This window comes from Martes martes (assembly GCF_963455335.1).
Source record: "Martes martes genome assembly, chromosome: 10".
Lineage (NCBI taxonomy): Eukaryota > Metazoa > Chordata > Mammalia > Carnivora > Mustelidae > Martes > Martes martes.
In genome coordinates, this window is record NC_137898.1 from 101,180,952 (window position 1) to 101,202,949 (window position 21,998).

Consider the following 21,998-nt stretch of genomic DNA (forward strand, 5'->3'; position numbering starts at 1 on the left):
TCCATCACCACCACCTCCCTCCCACTAGGAGCTGGGATTCAGGAACACCCTATTAACCTCCTTGCTCGTGTGGGTTTGTTCTGGAGATACTTCCCAAGCCTGGGGCTGTTTCTGTTTTTAAAAATAATATATTTCCATAGTAACAGCTCCTGCCTATGGAGCACGTGTAGAAGAGGTGGTAATGAGAAGGGAGCTGGCAGTGTAGCAGTGGACTATCAATAGATTCAGCCAGAAAATGTGATGCCATCCAAATATGTGATATCCCAACAAACACACAAAATGATGCTACAGGTACACTCTGGCCTCAGGATCCATCCTTTTTCCTAGATTTGAGGGAGTAGATTCCATCCGTATAGGACAGGGGCTTATCATTTCCCTCTGAAGGGAGGGGGAGGGAACTCTTGCAACAGGATTCAAAGGAGCCCCCATTCCCCAAGAGACCCTTCTTCTCCAGCTACATATGGCCAAGTGTTCAGCTCCCAGATAGGTAACAGGGAAGGTATTAATCTCTCTCCCCAATCCGGCCAGTAGTCCAAGGAATGAGTATCTGGGAATACAATGCCTTCTAAAGTGTGGGGCTGCAGAGCTAGGCAGGATCTGGCAGGTCAGCAACAGGGTTCCTGAACCAGAGGAGGTGGTGGGGTAGCCTGGGATGCTAGGAATTCACTGTAAGGAGCGATGGGGAGATGGCTGGTGATGGACAAGCCTTGCGATAGCCCTGCCCGTGCATCATCACTGGACACCAAAAATCATGGAAGATTCCTAGCATTTTTTTAAAGTTTATTAATTTTTTTAAAATTAATCTCTACACCCAATGTGGGGCTCAAACTCATGATCCTGAGATCAAGAATCTCATGCTCTTCCAACTGAGCCAGCCAGGTGCCCCGAGAATGCAAGTTTCTAATCATAAAGGGAGGAAAAGACATGCAATGAAGGGAGGAGAGAACTCAGGGCCAGACCCCAAGAGTAAGCTGTCATTGGGCGAAGTGGCTAGAGCTAGGGAAGCAGGTTATATAAGAAGTTGCCTAGGTGTACAGTTTCACTATGCAGACACTCCTCCCCAGGAGTCCTTCTTCAGGAACCCCCCAACCTCCTAGGGAATCTCAGTTCTCTGAGTTCTTGGATTTATTTCCTGAACTCCTCCACTAAGCACTGGGCCCTGGGTGGCCAGACACTGCTTCACGGTTCAGTCTCACACGAGTCTCCCATGTTAGCCCCACTACTCTTCCTTCCACTTGTTACTTAGATCTCTAGCACTTACTCTGTCTTAGAGTCTAGCTGATTGTTTATGTCTGCTTTTCCCACTCACGAGGAAGCTGCTTTAGAGTGGTAACCCTGTCAGGCCGCTTGGGTGACTCGGTCAGTTAAACATCTGACTTCTGCTCAGGTCATGATCTTGGTGTCCTAGGATTGAGCCCCATGTTGGACACCCTACTCAGCGGGCTCCCTCCCTGTTCCCCTTGTCTCTCTCTCTGTCCCCCTCCTCCTTCCCCTCCCCCTGCTCATGCTCTCTCTCTCTCATTCTCTCTCTCAAATATAAAAAATCTTTGGGTGCCTGAGTGGCTCAGTTCATTGGGTGTCTGCCTTTGGCTCAGGTTGTGGTCCCGGGGATCTTGTGGGATGGAACCTGCTCAGTGGGGAGCCTGCTTCTTTCTCTCCCTCTGCCTGCTGCTCCCTCTGCTTGTGCTGGCATGCGCTCGCACTCTCTCTCTTAAATAAGGAAATAAATATTTTAAAAATATATATAAAATCTTGGGGCGCCTGGGTCGCTCAGTTGATTAAACGTTTGCCTTCAGCTCAGGTCATGATCTGGGTCCTGGGATCGAGCCCCTGCACTGGGCTCCCTGCTCAGCAGGGAGCCTGCTTCTCCCTCTCGTGCTCCCCATGCTTGTGCTGACTCTCACTCTCTCTCTCTCTCTCTCTCTCTCTCTGTCAAATAAATAAATAAATAAATAAAATCTTTAAATATATATATATATATATATATATATATATATATATATATATAAATCTTAAGAAAAAAAGAGCGGGGACCCTGTAAGGGCACCTTGGTGGCTCAGTTCAAGTCTTGGTTTTGGCTCAGGTCATGATCTCAGGGTTGTGGTACTGAACCCCATGTCAGGCTCTATGCTCAGTGTGGAGTCTGCTTGGGATTCTCTCCCTCTCCCTCTGTCCCAACCCCATAAAATAAAACAAATAAATAAAATCTTTAAAAAAAAAAAAAAGAGTGGGGCTCCTGTCACAGTCATCTGTCTTTCCTCATATTCAACCAAGGTGCTTTAATATGCTAAAGCAGACTCTTTGCTGGGAGGAAGAGGAGTGCATTTATATCACTTTGTGTCCTGGCAGTACTTAAAAGTTTCCCACAAATATAGTAGGGATTAGTAAATCCTTTGTAATTTTAAGTCTAACAAGACATTCCATTATACATGCCAACACTAAGAATTTCTATATTGTTTGCATCTTTTGAAAGCTCATGTTATCTCAATGGAATGGGAGATCTTGGGGCTTGCTTTCAGTTAACAACTTCTTTTTTTTTTTTTTTTTTAAGATTTTATTTATTTATTTGACAGAGGGAGAGAAACAGAGAGAGAGAGGGAACACAAGCAGGGGGAGTGGGAGAGAGAGAAGCAGGCCCCTCACTGAGCAGGGAGCCAGATCCCAGGACCCCGGGACCATGACCAGAGCCAAAGGTAGAGGCTTAATAACTGAGCCACACAGGCACCCCTCAGCTAACAACTTCTGATACACTGATAGGGGAGAAGCAGGAAGAAAAGGAAAAAGTAACTCAACTGCCTAGAAAGAGCCACGGATAGGGTCTTGCAAGTGTCATTGCCCCAGACTATCCAAAGCTGTCTCATGGACTTTTTAGGCGCTGTAAGACATATTTGGGACAGACTTTGACAGGCAATCCAACTTAACAACGGATTGGCCTTGCTCAGTGGGAGGCACTCAGGGCCTCCTAGTAGGAGACACGCATCTCAGATGTTGTTTACTCAGCCCAAGAAACCAGCAGAAGCCACTGACAACTCACCTGATCTGTGAATTCTAGGACCAGCTTTAACATTCAGGCAAATGTTTTGAATTTTTACCAGGAAAGGCACAAAATATCAAGTGTGGCCAAGTCCTGTGTTTGCTTCTCCTAATTAGGCTGATAATCAACTGGGCATTTTCCATCATGGGAACAAAAATATTGTAATGCCAGTACCCCAGTAACCATGTTCTGATGGTAACATGTATATTGGATGAGGAATCTCTAGTGATTTGTCTTTGAACAAGTCCCCTCCCAACCCTGTTCCAGTGGGGGTTATACGGAGGCTGGGGGGTGGCTAATGATCTCTGGAGAAAAGTCAGAGGTTCCTGATGCCAGGTTGGAAGGAAGATTTATTAGGACTGAACTCCTAATAAGGAAGGAAATAGATACGCTGTCCCTCCAGCCTCCAGGGAGTCTCAGCCTGCTCCCGATCAACAAGATAACTGAATGCTGCCTCCTCTGAGGCTCCCACAAGCTCCTCCTTTCCACCTGCTCCTGGAGTCTCACTTCCCCTTCTTGGGAGGCCCTTCCACTCTTGCCACCTACTGAAATCTTTGGAGAGACTACTTACCTCCCTGGTCACAACTAATTGCTCCTTCCATGTGCTCCAATTGCCATTTGTCCTTCTTTAAGACCCAGACTCATTGTGTGGGACGATGCCTTGTATACAGATATCTCTGTGTCCTTAGCCCCATGGGGATACTCTGTGGAGTAGAAAACACTTGCCTCTTGGGAGTTTCCAGCCTAAAAGACACAAATGCATGTACGCATGTGCACACACACACACACACACACACAACCAGTGGGATAAGAGGTACTGAGAATCTGGTGGAATACTATCAAGTATGTTACTGGGATTACTCTATGTATATTAAGTATATTTCATACATAGGCAGTTTTTGTTGCTAATTAGAGCTGCCTTCAAGTAGGAGGGACATTTAACACGTAGTTTTGAGAGGCAGGAGAGACCATCTTTGGCCTAAAAAGAGTCAACTTGACCCTGACTTCTGGAGCACAGGATTTCCGAGAGGGGACAAAGTGAGGGGATACTTAAGTTGTCTCTGTAGTCCCAGATGGTGGTCACCTCTCTATGGAACGTAAATCACTTTCCACTGAGACCCCGCTGGTGAATGAAAGGGAATGAAGCTGGTGAACTGTTATTTGTAAGGGCATAGGTGCCAAGCAGAAGGCACGGTAACCTGGAGGAAGAGGACCCGCAGGAAGCCACGTGTGGGGGCTGAGTCTCTTGCTTCCTTAGCCACAGCCTGGCCTCCTCGGTTTGGGAGCTTGGCACAAAGGAGGACCAAGGAAAGCCAAGTCCCGGGTTAAATTCAAGACCGGAGGGCACTGCCAGTGCCTTCAGTGGTGAAATGCCCCGCTGGGTTGCCCGGCAACTACTGCTGCTGCGGGGGCAGAAGGCAGTGGGATGATGAAGGCAAAGTACCTGAATGGAGGACGAGAAAAACATGGAGTGGGAGGAGTGGGAGGGACTTATCAAGTGTCTCGGTTTTAGAATTTACAGCAGCTTCTGAAGCGTAGCTGCGTTCCCGGGAACTAAGCTGCGTTTATCTTGACTTCCGACTACATTGGCAACAGGTTTTCTACCGCGAGCAGGAGAGGCTCCTCACCCTCGTCCCTCCTGCCTTCCCCGTTGCTTCCGAGAGCCATCTTCCCCGCTCCAGGGATAGCCCGGCGGAAACGCGGGGTACTGGCCCTTTAAACGTGACCGGCTGCGGCCGGCGGACCTAAAACTGACGTGGAACCGGGAGTAAGTGGTGTCAGACACGTGGGACAGGAGGTGTTCATCTTGGAACCGGGCAAAGAGTTTGTCCGCTTCGGGCTATACATTTTTAATATGGCGTTAGGAGAGTATCCGCTTTTGTTTGTCTGTCTTTAGTTGTTTTCCCAATACCCTCGTGGTGAACACTCTCAAGTAAAGACGCAGTTTAAAGGATAATTTGGGTCCCCCTCTCTTTACGTGCCCATATTAAAAATGGCCGCCGCCGCCTTCCAGGACGCTGGTTGCTCTGCGAACAAGATCCGGGAGGAAACAGTGGGTATGCTAGTGCAGTGGGGACACAGCCGAGGTTGCGCTGTAGAGGCTCGCGGGAGTCCTGAGCGCGCCTCAAGTCAGAGTTGTTAGGTTTCGTTCAGGCTGCTGTGGGAAGACCCAGCCTGTGGGGAGCGGCCACTCCTCTCTGCCGGAGGCTCAAGGCTTCCGCCCGGCTTGTCGGTTAGGTGAGGAGGTGGCGGAGCGGGGCTCCTGCCTGGTCGTCATGTGGGCCTTCCCGGAGTTGCCAATGCCACTACTGGTGAATTTGATCGGCTCGCTGCTGGGATTTGTGGCCACAGTCACCCTCATCCCCGCTTTCCGTGGCCACTTCATCGCCGCGCACCTCTGTGGCCAGGACCTGAACAAAACCGGCCGGCAGCAAATGTGAGCGGTGGCACCCGGATCCCGGGCGGGAGGCAAGGGCAGAGGAAGGGGCCCGCAGGGCACGGGCGGGAACTGGGGTGCCTGACCCCGCGGTGACGGAGTCCTAACTCCGCCGACAGCTCGGGATTCTGGGAGATGAAGGGCAGCACTGGCCAACACTGGGAAGGGATGTTATGGTTGAGGGGACCCTCGGGCGTTTCAGGGATTCCAGCACTGGTGCCCTTCCGCACCCCCTTTCCTCATTAGATGGGCCCGCACTGGTGTGCCCGCACTAGTGAGTGACCACGCCCCCTTTCCTCTCCCTCCGCCCCCTCCCTTTGCTGCTGGGCCACAGCCCAGAGTCCCAGGGAGTGATCAGCGGTGCTGTTTTCCTTATCATCCTCTTCTGCTTCATCCCTTTCCCTTTCCTGAACTGCTTTATGGAGGAGCGGTGTAAAGCCTTCCCGCACCATGAAGTAAGTGGGTGAGTGGGGGCGGTTACTTGTGGCCGGGGTCTGGAAGCTACCTGAGAGAGCTGGGGTTGTTTGGGTTTGGGTGGAGGGGCTGAGGAAAGAGCAAAAAGACAGGCAGTTTTGAAAGATGAAGTGGGCGTAGGCTTGAGCTGTGACCTGCCCGAGCCTCCCCCAGTTTGTGGCCCTGATAGGTGCGCTCCTTGCCATCTGCTGCATGATTTTCCTGGGCTTTGCGGATGATGTACTGAATCTGCGCTGGCGTCATAAGCTGCTGCTGCCTACAGCTGCCTCACTACCTCTTCTCATGGTCTATTTCACCAACTTTGGCAACACGACCATTGTGGTGCCCAAGCCTTTCCGGCCCATTCTTGGCCTGCACCTGGACTTGGGTGAGTAGCCCTGCCACTGCTGCCCCTGTGGCCCCTACTTCAGGGCACACTCACCCTGGGAGATAACTAGCAGAGCATCATTCCTGGTACTCCAGATTCTCCTCCAAGTGTCCCTGACTTGTCCCTGTGTCTTCTAAGATCCTTTCTGTTGGTTCTTTGTCCAATCCTCTGTCCCCACCACTTTTTTCAGCAGAAAATCCTTAAGTCCTCATTTCTATGGGTGGCACACTTCTGTCTTCTTCCCCCAGGGATCCTGTATTATGTCTACATGGGGCTGCTGGCAGTGTTCTGTACCAATGCCATCAATATCCTAGCAGGAATTAATGGCCTAGAGGCTGGCCAGTCACTAGTCATTGCTGCTTCCATCATCATCTTCAATCTGGTGGAGCTGGAAGGTAGGTGGGATTGGGAGTAGGGAGAGAAGAGAAGTCTGAGTGCTAAGGAAGTTGCCTGATACCTGGCTTTGGGGAGTTCCGGGGGAAGAAAAGCAATATATGAAGATATATTAAATGTTAAGAAAGAAAAATAGCGGCCCTGTCATTTTTAGTTGGATTGGCACTAATAGGTAGGCCATAGTCTTCTGTTGAATGTAAACCATTTCACAGAACTTCTAAGTCAGACAGGGTCAGTCTATGACCATGATATAGAGTAAACCCAGGTCCCTCCATAAACATGTCCAAGTATAGACAGAACCACATTTTGTGCATCCTTCAAAGATGACTAAGGTCTCCCTCTTCTGGCTACCGTGAGCAATTGCTGCTTCCTTCTGATAACAGTTCCTCGTGTGTTTTAGACAAAACTGAGATGCTCACTTATACAATTACTTCGATTGACAGCACCCAGTCTAGGGCAAAACTCCACCTCCTTGCTTTCTCCCCAGAATCACTTAAAACAAATCCTCCTAATACCCTCTTACTGAGGCATCCCATGGTTGCCTGTGGTATGTGGTCTCCAATGTTTCCCTTGTTACAAGTCAGTAAACCCAGCTTTGAGTGCAGGTGTGTTTCTGGTGGTCTTTGGCTAATGGATATCAATGCTTATTAAAACCAACCACTTTTAGGGGCGCCTGGGTGGCTCAGTGGGTTAAGTCGCTGCTTTTGGCTCAGGTCATGCTCCTAGGGTTCTGGGATCGAGTCCTACATTGGTCTCCTTGCTCAGCCGGGAGCCTGCTTCTCTCTCTGCCTCTCCCTGCCACTCTGTCTGCTTATGCAGTATTTCTCTCTCTCTGACAAAATCTTAAAAAAAAAAAAAAGTAAAACAAACCACTTTTAAAGCATTATCTCATTTAAACTTTGTAACATGTGGCAAGGGTTCTTGTGAACCATATTTTATAGTGGAGGAAGCTGGGGGAAGAGAATTTAAATGTGTCATGATCGAGGTCACACAGGAAGTAAAACTGGTATTCAAACCTAGGTCTGACTGATCTAAACCAAATTGAAGACAGTAACTCATTTAGGAAGGATTCGTGAACAAGGGTGGAATATTAGGAATTGCCTGGGTGACACAAAAGGGGTAGTGAGTTCTTGAATGTGACTTGGGAGACAGGGAGAGTACCCCTTGCGACAGAACTTAGCGACAAAAATAGGACCCAGATATGCAGGGAAGTACTATCAACTTCTCCTTTCTTTTTCTCCTGCTTCCAAAGGTGATTGTCGAGATGATCATGTCTTTTCCCTCTACTTCATGATACCCTTTTTTTTCACCACCTTGGGATTGCTCTACCATAACTGGTAAGTGGGCCTGTGGCTAGGGGGATAGCTATGTGATTGTAGAATGAGTATGGTCCTGGTCATGACCCAGCTCCTGGAGAGGCTAAACCTGCGCACACCTATGTTGAGTGTTTCTGGGTCTCTAGTTGGAAATATTCTTCAGTTGCTCCCTGCCCAGTCGCAGTTAGAAACAAGTGCTGTGGAGGCCCCAGAAGAGACGAATGCAGGGCTTTGGGTCCTGGACAGTTGCTGGAAGAGCTAGAGTCTCCTCTGGGCCAGAACTAGAGTCAGGGCTAGCCCAGGGCCCAGGGGATGTAATTTGAGAGAAAAGATGGATAGTGCCTCCTACCACTGGCTCAGATCCTCTCCCCCACACAGGTACCCATCACGGGTGTTTGTGGGAGATACCTTCTGTTACTTTGCTGGCATGACCTTTGCCGTGGTGGGCATCTTGGGACACTTCAGCAAGACCATGCTACTCTTCTTCATGCCCCAGGTGTTCAACTTCCTCTACTCACTGCCTCAGCTCCTGCATATCATACCCTGCCCTCGCCACCGTATTCCCAGGTAGCCACTTTGGGGCTTGAAAGGGACATCGTAGCTTTTTCACTTGGGATGCGTAAAGCCGGCCTTATACACCTGCTGTGCAAAGGGAGTGGGCCCAAAGAAGGGCTCTTTCCACATGGTTAGCCCTTCTAAATTACAGAGCACATTCACCTACGTAATTTAATCAGCTCTGATCACACAGTAGTAAGCAGAGCCAGCAATAGATCTTAGGTCGTTTGATGCCACGTTTGGTGCTCTTCCTATTAATTGACCACAGTGAGGAGAGTTCTTGGAGTAGTGGCCCAGTCACATAAAGCTCTCTTCCCCCTGCAGACTCAATACCAAGACAGGCAAACTGGAGATGAGCTATTCCAAGTTCAAGACCAAGAACCTCTCTTTCTTGGGCACCTTTATTCTAAAGGTAACAGGGTAACAAGGAGGTAAGGCTCTAGGCTGTCATTTGGAATTCAGGGACTGGGGATCCTAGGCCTGCATCAGATCCAAGGGGAGTTTGGAAGTACGAAGCAGATCTCCGTTGCTGAAGCAGAGTTGAAGTTCTCTCCACCTCTGGCCCCTCCAGGTAGCAGAGAGCCTCCAGCTAGTGACAGTGCGCCAGAGCGAGCATGAGGATGGTGGCTTCACGGAGTGTAACAACATGACCCTCATCAACTTGCTCCTTAAAGTCATCGGGCCCATGCATGAGAGAAACCTGACCTTGCTCCTGCTGCTGCTACAGGTGTGGTCGGGGAAGGGCTTTGTAGCTCCTTGTTTCCCTTTCTCCACGGTTCTGACTCTAGCGTGTTTCTCCTCACAGATCCTTGGCAGTGCCGTCACCTTCTCCATTCGGTACCAGCTTGTCCGGCTCTTCTACGATGTCTGAGTCCCCCAGTGCTTGCACTTTACTGCACAGTCTGCAGGGTTCCTGACTCAGGCCAACCTCTTTCCTGACCAGGAAAGCCTCCTGGCCCAGGCCTCTACCCACCACGTCTTCTTCTCCCCCAGATTTTATACTTAGTGATTCCGTTTCGCTGTGATTATTGACATCTTGGGCATGTCTTGCCCTCTACTGACTGTTGGACTTTGCCTGTGGCTTCCTTCAGCTGCCACTCTCTCTCTCCGTCCCGTCTTTACAGCCTCCTGAGGTGGGATACTGCCACTTTTATGCAGTTATCCACGACTTGGACTCTCAAGGAATATGTGGGGCCTGGGGATAGAACCCTGGCTGGGGGATAGGGACACAGGCTTTAAAATTACTTGATATTTGACTATAAATTAAGTATTCTGATTAGTAAGGGCAGACTGCGGGGGTGGGGGGGAGCCAGGTGCTCCCAGTGGTGACAATAAAGTGTTGTCTTTTTCTTCTTGTTGTTCCTGTAGGTATATTTCCTATATGGGCATTTGAGGGTAGGTTGGGAGGGTTGGTGGAGCCAAGAGGATGCCCATCCCTCTGCCCAGTCCTTTTCCTTTCAGCATAGGAGGCTCCTTGCAACAAGAAGTGAACAGAAAGAACTGAGATCAGACAGAACATGTTGAATAAATATTGAAATCCTCACACTTCAAGTGGCGGGGAGAGCCGTAAGGTTGGAGTTACCTTTGGAGTGGGACAGAACTTTTTGGGTGGAACAGAGGAAAGGGATCCCATTTCCTCTCTCTTTCACTTTCCCTTTGCAGGATGGGAGGAGGGAGAAAGGAGGAGAGCGACCAGACCTGGAAGGGGAGGCAGTGGCGCAGACCCCGTTCCTTTAAAAATCCTAGGCCCTCACAGATTTCCCAGAGGCTCTTGGGGTGGCTCAGACTCCACCCTCTTTGTCTTCCGGTTCTGGGCGCCAGCTGTAGCGTTTAAATCTGGCGCCCTTCACGTGGATTGGCTCGCTCAGGGAGGGGTTGGCTGGCTGCGTGCTACCACTCCTCCTCGCCTTTTTCCCCGGGCAAAAGGTTTTCAAATTGGGCCAATCGGCGGGCGCGCTCCCTCAGCCGTGGCGCGTCACGGAAGGGTTAACTGCAGCCAACCGGAGGCGGGTATTCGAGAAAAGAGCCAATCAGGAGGACGCGGAGGTGTGCCCTGGGGGCTTATAAGGGCGGCCTCTGGGCGCGCGCGACAGCAGTTGGACTGCGGCGGGCGGCAGTTCGTTGGTACCGTTTGAGGCGTCCCTCTTCACCGCTCTTCTACCTCGCGCAGCATGTCGGGCCGCGGCAAGACCGGCGGCAAGGCCCGCGCCAAGGCCAAATCGCGCTCGTCGCGCGCCGGCCTCCAGTTCCCAGTGGGCCGCGTGCACCGGCTGCTGCGGAAGGGCCACTACGCCGAGCGGGTCGGCGCCGGCGCGCCGGTGTACCTGGCGGCGGTGCTCGAGTACCTCACCGCGGAGATCCTGGAGCTGGCGGGCAACGCGGCCCGCGACAACAAGAAGACGCGGATCATCCCCCGCCACCTGCAGCTGGCCATCCGCAACGACGAGGAGCTCAACAAGCTGCTGGGCGGCGTGACGATCGCCCAGGGAGGCGTCCTGCCCAACATCCAGGCCGTGCTGCTGCCCAAGAAGACCAGCGCCACCGTGGGGCCGAAGGCGCCCGCGGGCGGCAAGAAGGCTACCCAGGCCTCTCAGGAGTACTGAGGGGCGCCCGCGCCGCAGCCGGCCCCCCTATGCCACCACAAAGGCCCTTTTAAGGGCCACCACCGCCCTCACGGAAAGAGCTGAGCCACGTCGGGCTCGGGGCGGGCGGCCGCGGCGCTCGGCTCCCCCTCCCGCGTCGCCGCAGCCGCCCGGCCCGCCCCTCCCCCGCGCGGGCCCGCCGGTCCTCGTGCCCGCTGCCGCCAGGCCGGGGGGCGGCCCGGCTCGCCTGGCGCAGAGGCCCGAGCGCCGCCGCCGGGAGGGGGCCGGGGGCACGCAGCTGCCAGCCGCGGCGCCCGTGACTCAGCCGCCCGGGCTCCGGAACCGCCGATGGGCCGCAGGGAGGCCGCGGCGCCTCCTGGAAGAGCCGCTAGCCGCTCTGACGCAGGGCTGATGTGCGCGCCGGGGCCGGGACTCTCCAGACGCGTCCGTGAAGAACCGTTCACTGTTGGTCCCGGCGCCCCCCCCGCCGTCTGCACCCGCGGGCCGGACGCTTCGGGGACCACCGCCTGGGCCTCGGCGGGGGAGGGGCGGGGGCCCGGGTTTGCGCCCCGCGGGCCGTGGGGACCGCAGGAGGTGTGCGCGCGCCCGCGGTGACCGCGGCCGGGCCCTCGGGCCCCGCCGCTCGCCCCACTTCCCTCCGGGCCACTACTCCGCGGGCTACGCACCTCCGTACCAGCACTGGCCGGTTCGTCCGCGTCTGCACTGAGCCTCCGATTGCTTCGGAACTGGAATCTTGCAGCTACAACCCACCCAAGACTAGGACCTTACTGTATTGGGGAGTTTCAGATGGACTAATTTTGTTTATTAAAGGATTTTTTTTTTAAGCGCAGTGTCTGTTGTCATTCTTTTAGAGTTGTAGCACTGGCGACTTTGTAGACTCCTATCCTGAGGTGGTGGGGTGCAGAGGGGCGGGGACTCCCTGATACATGGCCCACCTATCGGATGTCCGTATGGGCTAGCTGGAGAGGGGCAAGTCCTAGGTTTCTCGAATCACCACCCTCTCATGGAAGACCATTTGTTGTTTGAAATGAGAACTGTGGCAGGAACAAAGAACATTCCAGGAGAACTCTGCACAGAGCTCCCAGCCTCTGAAGAGTACAGGCTTTGTGTCTGTCCTTATCTTTCCTGCATCCCCACCAAAAACAAAGTCACCTTGAGAGCTGGTTTATTAGTTGAGTTGGTTACATTCAAAGGCTGTGGCTTGAACTTTTTCTCTAAAGAGATGAAACCCCCACCTACTGTGGAGGCAAGGCACTCCCCACAGCCCCAAGGTGAGGCAAGTCTCTGACCTTGCAGTTCAGTCCCCTGGGGTAATCACTCCCCAGGTAGCAGTGAGGATGGGGCACTGAGGGCTGGGAGGTAGGCACTGAACAATAGCGACCCAGGCACCTGTGCCCCACAGACCAGTTAGTGGGCATCATTAAGCTGCCGTGCAACATCCAGTATGTTCTTGGCTCCTTTGTTCAGCAACAAACTGGCCAGGCTGATGCCCAGGTTCTCAGCAGCCAACTGGGCTTCTCGTGGAATGTTCCGGGCAGTGATCCCCACCAGCTGCGGATCATCCTCAGGGCCATCTTCCTGCTAGGTGAGGGAAGGAGGTGGGATCTGGTCAGCAGGAAAGAGGAGGTAACAGGCAGGTCTGTTTTCTCCCCTTCTCCCTCACCCTCCAGCTTTGGCACCTGGGCAGTGACCCGGATAGTGGCCTGCATGGTCTCTTGCATGCTATCTGAGCCGTCTAGACTCCAGACTCCTCCGGTCAGGTACAGCTGGCAAAGAAAACAGGTTACCTCAGCATATTCTGAGAGAACTATTAGAAACCCGGGCTCTTGCAGGCAACTCAAGATGCACAGAACGCGTCACGGTGCTCCCTTACCAGCCTTCTCTCCCACCTTCCCCTGCGTACTTGCCCATCCTTCATAGCCGTATGTACCGCCACTGGCACACTGCAACCTCCTTCCTGCAATGAGAAGTTCTCCGTGTGAGCTAGGGACTCAACAGCACCACGTGGCCAGAGCCATCAGAGATAGAGACCTCAGAAGACATAACTGAGACAGGCAGGGGCCCAGACTTGGGTCCTGTCCATACATTCAAGAATGAGTTACCACTCAATAAAGAGCATTAATATGAGAAATCTCTCCCTCTACTATTCCCAACTCCTCAAGTCCCCACCCCTCCACCAGTGGAACATGGACCCTACCAGGTGCCTCAGGAAGGCTCGCTCAGCAATGCAGCGAAGCAGAGTCTCCGGGTCATGCAACACACCCACCAGATCCAGCATGTCCTGGTCCTTGGCTCGGACTTCCACGCCCAGGGCCCCCTGATGGAGAAACCCCCAAGATATGAGGCCTAATCTTTCCCCAACCAATGGAGGTGAGGACAGGAACCAGCCCACCTCTAACTGCTCCCCACGGTCCCTTTCAGCCCAGAAGCCTCCCAAGGCCTGCCCCTCCCTAGAAACGTTCACGCCGGGAGAAGCAGATGCGGAAGGTTATGAGACCAGCTTTTTGGTTGACAGCAGAAGAAAGGGCACATCAACACATCGCTTCCCTGGTCAAACATACCTGACCCACAGCATACATGCATTCCTCTGGGTGTAGGATCTGCAGGGGCAGAATAGGCAGTCAGAAGGGTGGAGATGGGGGTGGCTAAAAGCAGACAGTAGTGAGAGGGGGGTTTCCCTACCACACAGAAAGCCTAAATAGGCAAAAGTGGGACTCTGACATTGGATCCCCAATCTTCACAGCCTGGGACCCATGTCCAGCTTATACTGTTAGAGGCAGGGTGTTCAGAAAGAGAATACAGGCAGGAAAAGGAAGATTAACTGGGGATGGAACGGGGACAGCCCCTACCTGCCCCACGCGGTGCTGCCAGCCCATGCGCTGTAGGCCAGCGGCGGCCAGGATGATGGCACTGAACTCCTGCAGCTCGTCCAGCTTCCGCAGCCGCGTGTTGAGGTTTCCCCGCTGTGGGGAGATGCTAAGGACCACAAGCACTGCGCAGTCCCAAGCCTCACACCGCTCCCCCTGCCTGAGTCTCTCTGTATCTAACATCTCTCCTTTGGTCTTCCGCTTACCGATTACAGCTAACATTTACTTCATTACACTTGAGCTACACACCAGACACTGATAAAGTCCTTTATAGGGACTCACTGGGTGGCTCAGTTCATTAAGCGTCTGCCGTCGGCTCAGGTCATGATCCCAGGGTTCTGGGACTGAGTCCTGAAATGGGCTCCTTGCTCAACAGGGAGCCTGTTTCTCCCTCTCTCTGCTGCTCCCCCTGCTTGTGTGTGCGCTCGCGCGCGCTCTCTCTCTCGGGCAAATAAATAAAATAAAAATAAATATATATAAAATAAATAAATAAATATTATAAAATTAAATAAAATAAATAAAAAGAAATAAAAAGAAAGTGCTTTACCTACTCCTATTTAATTTTCACAACCCAGTGAGGTAGGTATTCTAATTATTTCCATTTTACAGATGAGGAAAATGATACAGAGAAGTTAACTAACTTGACAAGGTTATAAGACCTCCGAGAAGCATTCCCTGACCCCCAAGTCTGTTATAGATGTTCCAGCTAGAAGCTTCTAGAGAATTCCCTGCTTTGTGCATGGGAGTGCTTAACACATACTATTTTGAAAGTTAGCTTTATAGAACACTTGATATGCTTAAAATATCAAAATACAGTAGAATATGAAATAAAAGGGAAGCACCCTCCTCCTCCCCCCCTTCCCAAGTAATCACTGTTCAGTACCTCTCTGTATTACCAATGCTCATTTGTCGTCAGAACAAAAGTGTAAAACTCTATAAGCAAGGACAACGTTGGTCTTGCTCACCATTGTCCCCAGTGCCAGGCACTGGCCTGGGGCTAAGAAAATATGAAAGGATTATGAATGGATGGATGGATGGATGGGTAGATGGATGACAGAGCAGACACTGGAGAACAGACACTCCACTGCCTACTTCCTCTGGAAACTCCTTTTGCTCTCATGACTCCCTGGGTCCTCTGGACCCAGCCTTCCTCCTTGACTACTGGCTCCTCCCTCCTTGGAAAGGATACAATGCTCTTGAACTCCAGGTGTGGGAACTTTCTCTGCAGCTGGGCCGCTCTCCGCAGGGAGCTGGTTCCCACCACACTGCTCAGAGGGTTTAAAATGAGATTTAACCCGAGATTTCCTCTTCTTCCTCCCGGCCTTCCACCATCTGTGCATGTCCCACCAGGATGCCTATCCAGGCCCCACTCACCTCTTCTCTGGCAAGGTCTCTAGGGTTTTCCCAACAAATTTTGGGTGAAAGACAACAGCATCATAAGGGTTCTCCCGCCTGGAGACAGGGGGAAAGTCAAAGAATGAGGACGAGATCTCAGTGCAGGTCACTTCTAGGCTCTCTCCATAACCAACTAACTGGCATGTTCTCAATTTTCTGCCATGCCTGACACTCCTCGGTCCTAGAGGCACAGGGCAGAGTCCCAAAGGGAAAAGCAGAGGTTAACATGATGCCTCCCCCGACCCCATGCCCGACTTCATGGTTCTTACTTGCAGATGGCCCCGATGGTAAAGCCAGGAGGAAGCACGGTGGGCAGGTCCTTCAGGGAGTGAACAACCAGGTCCACTCTAGAGAGATGGAAGAGGGAGGCAAGGAGAAGGGGTCCCAGCAGCAGGCTCCCACCCCTCCTCCACCTATGCCCGCCTCTACTTTAGTGGTGTGCTTAGAGCAGATCAGGAAGCGGGCCTGCCGAAGATCTCAGGACCCTGAGCCCTGCACCCTCCCTTCTGTCCCCCTTCCCCAGCCAATCCTGCCTTCCAGGCAGCCAGATCGCTCAGAACCAGGACACTCCCCTTTTCTGAGGCCTGAGAAACCCACATATGAGCCTCCCGCTAGCCTACCCGAGGCTGAAGCCCCATAGTCCAGCTGATATCCAGGTCTGATGTGCACAGGGGTCCTAGCAAGAGACTGAGTAAGAACTGTCTTTCACTTACTCATTCTTCTCCAGCGCATGTTCCAGCTCCTTGGTAAACAGGCTCTTCTCTCCAATCTGCCAGTCAAAAAAGAGCCTGAGAGGGGCGCCTGGGTGGCTCAGTCGGTTAAGTGGCTGCCTTCAGCTTGGGTCATGATCCCGGGGTCCTGGGATTGAGCCCCATGTTCGGCTCTCTGCTCAGGGAGGGAGTCAGCTTCTCCCCCTCCCTCTGCCCCTCCTACCCACTGTGCTCCCTCCCTCCCAGCCTTCTTTCTTTCAATTAAATAAACAAATCTTTAAAAATAAAAAATAAAGGGCGCTTGGGTAGCTCAGTCGGTTAAGCCTCTGTCTTCCACTCGGATCATGATTTTGGGGTCCTGGGACTGAGCGCTGCCTCGGGCTCCCTGTTTCTCCTTCTCCCTCTGCCCTTCCCTTGTGCGCACGCTCTCTTTCTCTCGCACTCTTTCAAATAAATAAATAAAATATTTAAGAACAATAAATAAAAAATAAAAAAAGAAAGAAAGAGCCCCAGAGTGAATCTCTTGGGGGAAGGAAAGAGGAGGAAGGGAAAAGGATTGGGGGGAATATGTTACCTTAGAAAGCGCAGTATCAAGAATCTTGTCCCCTGTGGTGGACATAGCAACTGAGGAGAGAACCAACCAGAAGCTCATTGATCAGTATTTCCTGAACCCAGCACCGTGGATGCAGAGGCACACATACCCCAACCCCTGCCCTTTAGGAATGTAATGAGCTAGCAGGGGGACTAGACACCCCAATAGAAAGACCCAAAGCAGAGGTGTTAAACGCCAGGCTGGCCCAGCAAGTCAGAGTTGGAAGTGTTCAGAGGAGGAAATGGCCCTCCAACTGGGGACAGCCAAGAATACTTGGAGGTGGGGCGCCTGCATGGCTCAATGGGTTAAGTGTCTGCCTTCAGCTCAGATCATGATCCGGGGGTCCTGGGATGGAGCCCCGCATCAGGCTCCTTGCTCCGGGGCCTGCTTCTCCCCCTCCCTCTGCCTGCTGCTCCCTCTGCTTGTGCTCTCTGTCTCTTTGTCAAATAAATAAATAAAATCTTTTTTTTTTTTTTTTTTTTTAATAATTTTTTTTTTAAGATTTTATTTATTTATTTCACAGAGAGAGAGATCACAAGTAGGCAGAGAATCAGGCAGAGAGAGGGGGAAGCAGGCTCCCCGCTGAGCAGAGAGCCAGACGCGGGGCTCGATCCCAGGACCCTGAGATCATGACCTGAGCTGAAGGCAGAGGCTTAAACCACTGAGCCACCCAGGTGCCCCTAAATAAATAAAATCTTAAAAAAAAAAATTTTTTTCTCAGAGGCAATGGGATGAAGCTTTGAGCCTAGGGAAATCCAGAAATGCTGTGTTTGCCTCTCCGGGGGCAGAAGGGCTTCCTTCCCATTAGCTTCCACTCCTGTCCAGAAAACTCACCGATTTCGAACTGCAGACCTGGGTAGAAGGCTCTCAGCATTGCCACCACACTGTCTGTCTGTATGCGAGCCAGCTGGGGGCAAACATTCCGATTAGTCCTGTCCTTAACTGCCACAACCCAGAGCTCACACCCTCACTGGGTGAGGGACATACTGAAGGAGCCAGAATTCAGAGAGGGGTTTCAATGCCTACCTGGGAAGGAGAGGGGTCTGGTCTGGGAGCTCTCTGTACCCCGACAGCTTGCCCAGAACCTCTCTCCACAGAATGCAATATGCCATTCTCCATGGGATTTAACACCCAGCCACCCCATTTATCTTCCATTTCCGAGGTCCTGGGAATTAACCCTCTGGGCCCCCCAGCTTGTGATACCACCAGCACAGAACTCTTCCCACCAACTTCCTCCGCCTGGTAACTGTACTAACCTGGCTCTTTCGGGTACCCACACGAATCACTCTCATCTTTGGGCCGTTTTCTTCCTGCAGAAAAAAAAAAAAAAATCCCCAAGTCACAGTCCCCTCTGTTCCTTGTGTTCTTCAACACCTTATCCAAGAACCAGAATTACCGGCCTGGAAGCAAAGGACCTCAGCCCCTGGCCTGCGGCCTGCTGAGCCTTGGTGTGGGGAAATACTCCAACACTGGTCCCTTTACCTTCCTCAGAACCTTCTGCCCTCCTCACAGATCCAAAGAACCAGAGACCTGAGGGAAGCGCCAGCAGGACCCACGGTTGCTGTTGCTTTAATAACCACACACTGAGCCCTGAGGCCCATCCTGGCTAAGCCTGTGGGAGTGCTGCACACGGCCAGGTGGGTAAAGAGATAAGGCCCATCAGCCCGGCCACAGGGAGGGAGGCTCCCAAAGCAGACAGGGGCAGGGCAGCTGGGGCCACCGAGAATGTGCGCTGAGTCACTGAGGACAAGTTCAGTATCCACAGCACAGCAGGCGCGGGTGTGTTGCCACCTTGATGGGAATGGCTACCCCACAGCTGCCACACCACGGGTCCCATAATCCGGCTGGAACGCAACAGAAAGGATTGGGGTCAACAGATCTTACGGAGAGGCTTGCTTAGCCTCTTGGCAGGCTGACCTTGAGCACATCCTCTCCTCAGTATCTGTTTATCTATAAAATGAAGAGATTTGGACCCTAGTATTTTCTGCCTCAGATGTTCTACGAGACTTAAAAGGCTAAGCTGCCTAACATCCATTCACCTCGCGTGCGACCTCTGGTCGCACCAACCGGAAATATTGGAATGTCGCTGACCAAGCAAGGAACTCAAAAGGACACACCTCTTCTTCCTGCCAAGGCACCTGTAACAAAGGTGTTCAGTGCCATGCAGGTAGAACTGCATGCCTCAGTCTGAGGTCCTATCTCTTTCTAGATCAGCGAGTAGCCACTGTACATAATGTCAACTTTCCCTATTCTGAGATCTTCATCCCATGGAGGTGCTTTGCAGGCAAGCCTCTGGGCCCTCTGTTGTTGGAGGATGTGACAGCTGGCTGCTCCTGGACCCTAGTCTACAGCATTGCTATCAGTTCTCTCATAAATAAACCCTATGGACCCCGAGCCAGTCAGGTTAGGCCTGAAATGCTAAACATGGCCCCTAAAATTCTGGGCCACTGGGAGTCCACAGAAAGTAATCTAAGGTCCCAGAAACTGCTAGGTTGAAATAATCCCATAACTGCATCGATTCTGCATGGCATATTTTATTCCATTAAAAAATATTTATTAAACCTGTATATGCTGGAACTATTACTTTTAATCTTCATGAAAACTCTTATCAGGTAGACAGGGCAGGTATCTCTGGTACCATGTTACAGGAGCAACTGAGAAGTGAAATGACTTGCCCAGAGTCACACAGCTAACAATGGGAAAAGAGCTGGAGCCAGAATCCAGATTTTCCTACTCCTCATCCAGTGCTCAAGAAAGTCGGTAATGGCAAAAAAATCTCTCTCCTCCCCAGCAGGCTGCACGTCGGGAGATAAGCAGCTGCCCCATCTCTTTCTTATCTCAGACTGGCAGTGGCCTCCACCGGCGTTAGCTGCATCTATGCAAGCCCAGAGGTCCTGCAGCGAGCTAGGGAGAAGACTCAAGGGTGCCGCCCCACCCACCACAGTAACCCAAAGGTGTGTCTCAGCTGGGGACCTTGAGAGTAGGCTAGGGCTGGGTGTCCGCTAAAAGAGAAAAAAGGGAGAAGGCGCACTTCCAAGATGTTTGTGTGCAGTTGGGGGACTTGCGGGTACGCTCTTCTCTCGGGATCCAAACTGGAACAGATTCCCAAGGTGGCCGAATCCCGCCTCGGCCCTGTCTCGTTGTGAAAGGGTCCCGGGAATGCACCTCTCTGGTGGAGATGAACTTTCCTGGGCTGGGTCATTAAATCTAGGGCCGTGGATGCCAGGCACGGCGGAACCACACCCAGATGCCCGCAGGGATGGGGGTTTCGTTCCAGACGATCCTTCCACTCTTAACCCCGCCCCCACCGCTCACCCAGTTCCCCTGTCCTTCCTAAGGGCAACCCAGCTACTGGCCCTTTAAAAACTGTTTCGACCAAAAAAAAAAAAATGACGGATAGTCGCTCTGACCAATAGACGACGGAGGGTGGCAACCTGGAGCCAATCGTTGGGCCGCCAGTCCGGAACGCCGAAGTTGCTAGAGTCCCCGGCTCAGTACTCACCGCCGTCGCGGCCCCGTTGCCGTTGCCAGACATGGCTGTGCTCGGGAGGTAGGTCCGGGTGGGGTGCCGCCGAGGTCCCCCGGGAGCCGGGGGAGCCGGAGGGCCCGGCCAGCGGGCAGCGGGTGCACGCGGGTCCGAGCTCCTCCTGCAGCCTCAGACTCAGGGCTCTGCGTCACTTCCGGCACCCGCCCTCAGCCGGGAGCACCACCCTCGGGGCGGGAATTAGAACGGTTGCGACAGAGAAGACCTTACCCATCTGTTACCGCCTCTGCTCTGTCAGGCTGGTGGGGACGGTGGGTTCCCGTCCGCCCCAGTCTTCCTACCTTGAGACCCGGGCCTTACTGTTCATTTCTTTTACATACACCTCATTTTGAATCAAGAATGCTGATGGTCAGTGACTAAGATTTGCTCCCCAGATTCACCCACAGAGCAAACTGTGCAGCCCCCCACCCCGACCACCACCCAAAGGGATAGTCAAGCCAAAGTGAGCCCTGCCCGAAAGGAGAAGAGTATTAACCCTAAAATGCCGCGTTGGAAGTAACGCGTCCTTGAGCCCCGTCCACGCCCCTTCGGCTGGATTAGACACCTCCAGACAAGAGGGTGCTCCAGAAAATTGGCCCCCGGGAATGCTACAGCTTTCTCTCCTAGCTGTGGCACCACCAAGGAGTGCAGCTTATGTGCTGCTCCCCTGGTTCCGTTAAAACAGCTCCGCTACAACCCGGAAGTAGGCTAAACATTCCTACTTTTTAATTGGGGAAACTGGTTCACAGATCAAAGACAAATAACTGAAGAGGGAGTGCCAACACTTTATTAATGTTAGTGGGAAAGGGCGTGTTAGGAAAAGTGCTTTATCCACTAACAGTATTAATAACCATGTACCGAGCACCCGTGGGCTAACCCCTATCAAAAGAACTGGACACCCGATTGCTCCTTTGGCTTTCATAACAGCTGTACGAGGAAGGTGTTCTCATTCCTGATGTACAGATGAAGAAACTGAGGCTCAGAGGAGGTAAGAAATGCCCTAAATCAAACTAGGATTCAAACTTGGGTCAGCTGACCCAAAGTCTCTATTTTTAGCCACGATAAATATAGTGTACTCTACCTCTTCTGAATACTACCTAAAGCACAATGTTCAAGGTTACTTTCTTGGGCTAAGCAGCCCCATAGGAGCAATTTTCCTTTTAAAAAAATGTTTTAAGTAGGCTCCATGCTGGGCTTGGAGCACAATGCAGGGCTTGAACTCACAACCCTGAAATCAAGATCTGAGCCAAAACCAAGAGTTGGTTGCTTAACCAACTGAGCCACTCAGGTGCCCCAGAGCAATTTTCTGACAGGCAGTGTAACGCAAATTATAGGCAGACACCTAGCAACACAAACTTCAGCTGGCAACTTTGAAGTGGTTGAAAATAAATGTTTTAGTCAAGGGCAAAGGGCTCTTTATTCTGCTTTTCATCTGGTACTAAATCCAGCAAGACACCAACCTACCACTGGGAAGGCAGGCCTCAACTCCAGGATCCCCACCAGAGTCTGCCTCCTGCTTGAATATGTGGTTGACATGAGAGCCACAGAGACTAGCCAGGCTGCAGAGCAGGTGCTGTTTTGGGGACCTTGGTCCAGGCTGCTCTTGGAGAAGAAAGGTATCAGGCCTTTTGCAGAGGTTCCTAAATCAAAGTCTACCAGGTGCCACAGGCTCCACCCACTACTGGAATGAGGTTTTGTCCAACACGGTCTTCAAGGAACCGTGCAGGAAAGG

General features: G+C 52.2%; 3 protein-coding genes across 8 annotated transcripts; 2 read left to right on the top strand and 1 right to left on the bottom strand.

Moving 5' to 3' along the window:
* Window positions 1-5,018: 5,018 nt before the first annotated feature.
* On the top strand, window positions 5,019-9,926 carry DPAGT1 (dolichyl-phosphate N-acetylglucosaminephosphotransferase 1). Of its 4 annotated transcripts, none has more exons than XM_080817574.1 (9): window positions 5,099-5,471; window positions 5,806-5,926; window positions 6,099-6,312; window positions 6,561-6,707; window positions 7,958-8,042; window positions 8,400-8,588; window positions 8,901-8,988; window positions 9,148-9,303; window positions 9,382-9,926. In XM_080817574.1, exons 1-9 carry the CDS (start codon window positions 5,311-5,313, stop codon window positions 9,445-9,447), a joined length of 1,227 nt encoding a protein of 408 aa, XP_080673700.1. In that variant the 5' UTR covers window positions 5,099-5,310; the 3' UTR covers window positions 9,448-9,926. The 4 variants fall into 4 exon arrangements, with proteins under 4 accessions (XP_080673702.1, XP_080673700.1, XP_080673701.1 ...); XM_080817575.1 differs by having other exon boundaries at window positions 5,119-5,471; window positions 6,192-6,312; XM_080817576.1 differs by lacking the exon at window positions 5,806-5,926 and having other exon boundaries at window positions 5,019-5,471; window positions 6,115-6,312.
* Window positions 9,927-10,683: 757 nt separating this feature from the next.
* On the top strand, window positions 10,684-11,319 carry H2AX (H2A.X variant histone). Its single transcript, XM_080816069.1, has one exon. The coding sequence runs from the start codon at window positions 10,748-10,750 to the stop codon at window positions 11,177-11,179; it is 432 nt and encodes a 143-aa protein (XP_080672195.1). The 5' UTR covers window positions 10,684-10,747; the 3' UTR covers window positions 11,180-11,319.
* A 648-nt stretch (window positions 11,320-11,967) lies between these two features.
* Window positions 11,968-20,438, bottom strand: HMBS (hydroxymethylbilane synthase). Of its 3 annotated transcripts, none has more exons than XM_080816067.1 (14): window positions 20,246-20,438; window positions 18,000-18,053; window positions 17,578-17,650; window positions 16,726-16,775; window positions 16,155-16,210; window positions 15,711-15,788; window positions 15,421-15,498; window positions 15,236-15,311; window positions 14,029-14,142; window positions 13,741-13,779; window positions 13,377-13,496; window positions 13,083-13,136; window positions 12,859-12,945; window positions 11,968-12,760 (listed from the first exon to the last, which is right to left on the bottom strand). In XM_080816067.1, exons 1-14 carry the CDS (start codon window positions 20,276-20,278, stop codon window positions 12,587-12,589), a joined length of 1,086 nt encoding a protein of 361 aa, XP_080672193.1. In that variant the 5' UTR covers window positions 20,279-20,438; the 3' UTR covers window positions 11,968-12,586. The 3 variants fall into 3 exon arrangements, with proteins under 3 accessions (XP_080672193.1, XP_080672194.1, XP_080672192.1); XM_080816068.1 differs by having other exon boundaries at window positions 12,329-12,757; window positions 20,246-20,432; XM_080816066.1 differs by having other exon boundaries at window positions 12,335-12,945; window positions 20,246-20,432.
* Window positions 20,439-21,998: the final 1,560 nt, after the last annotated feature.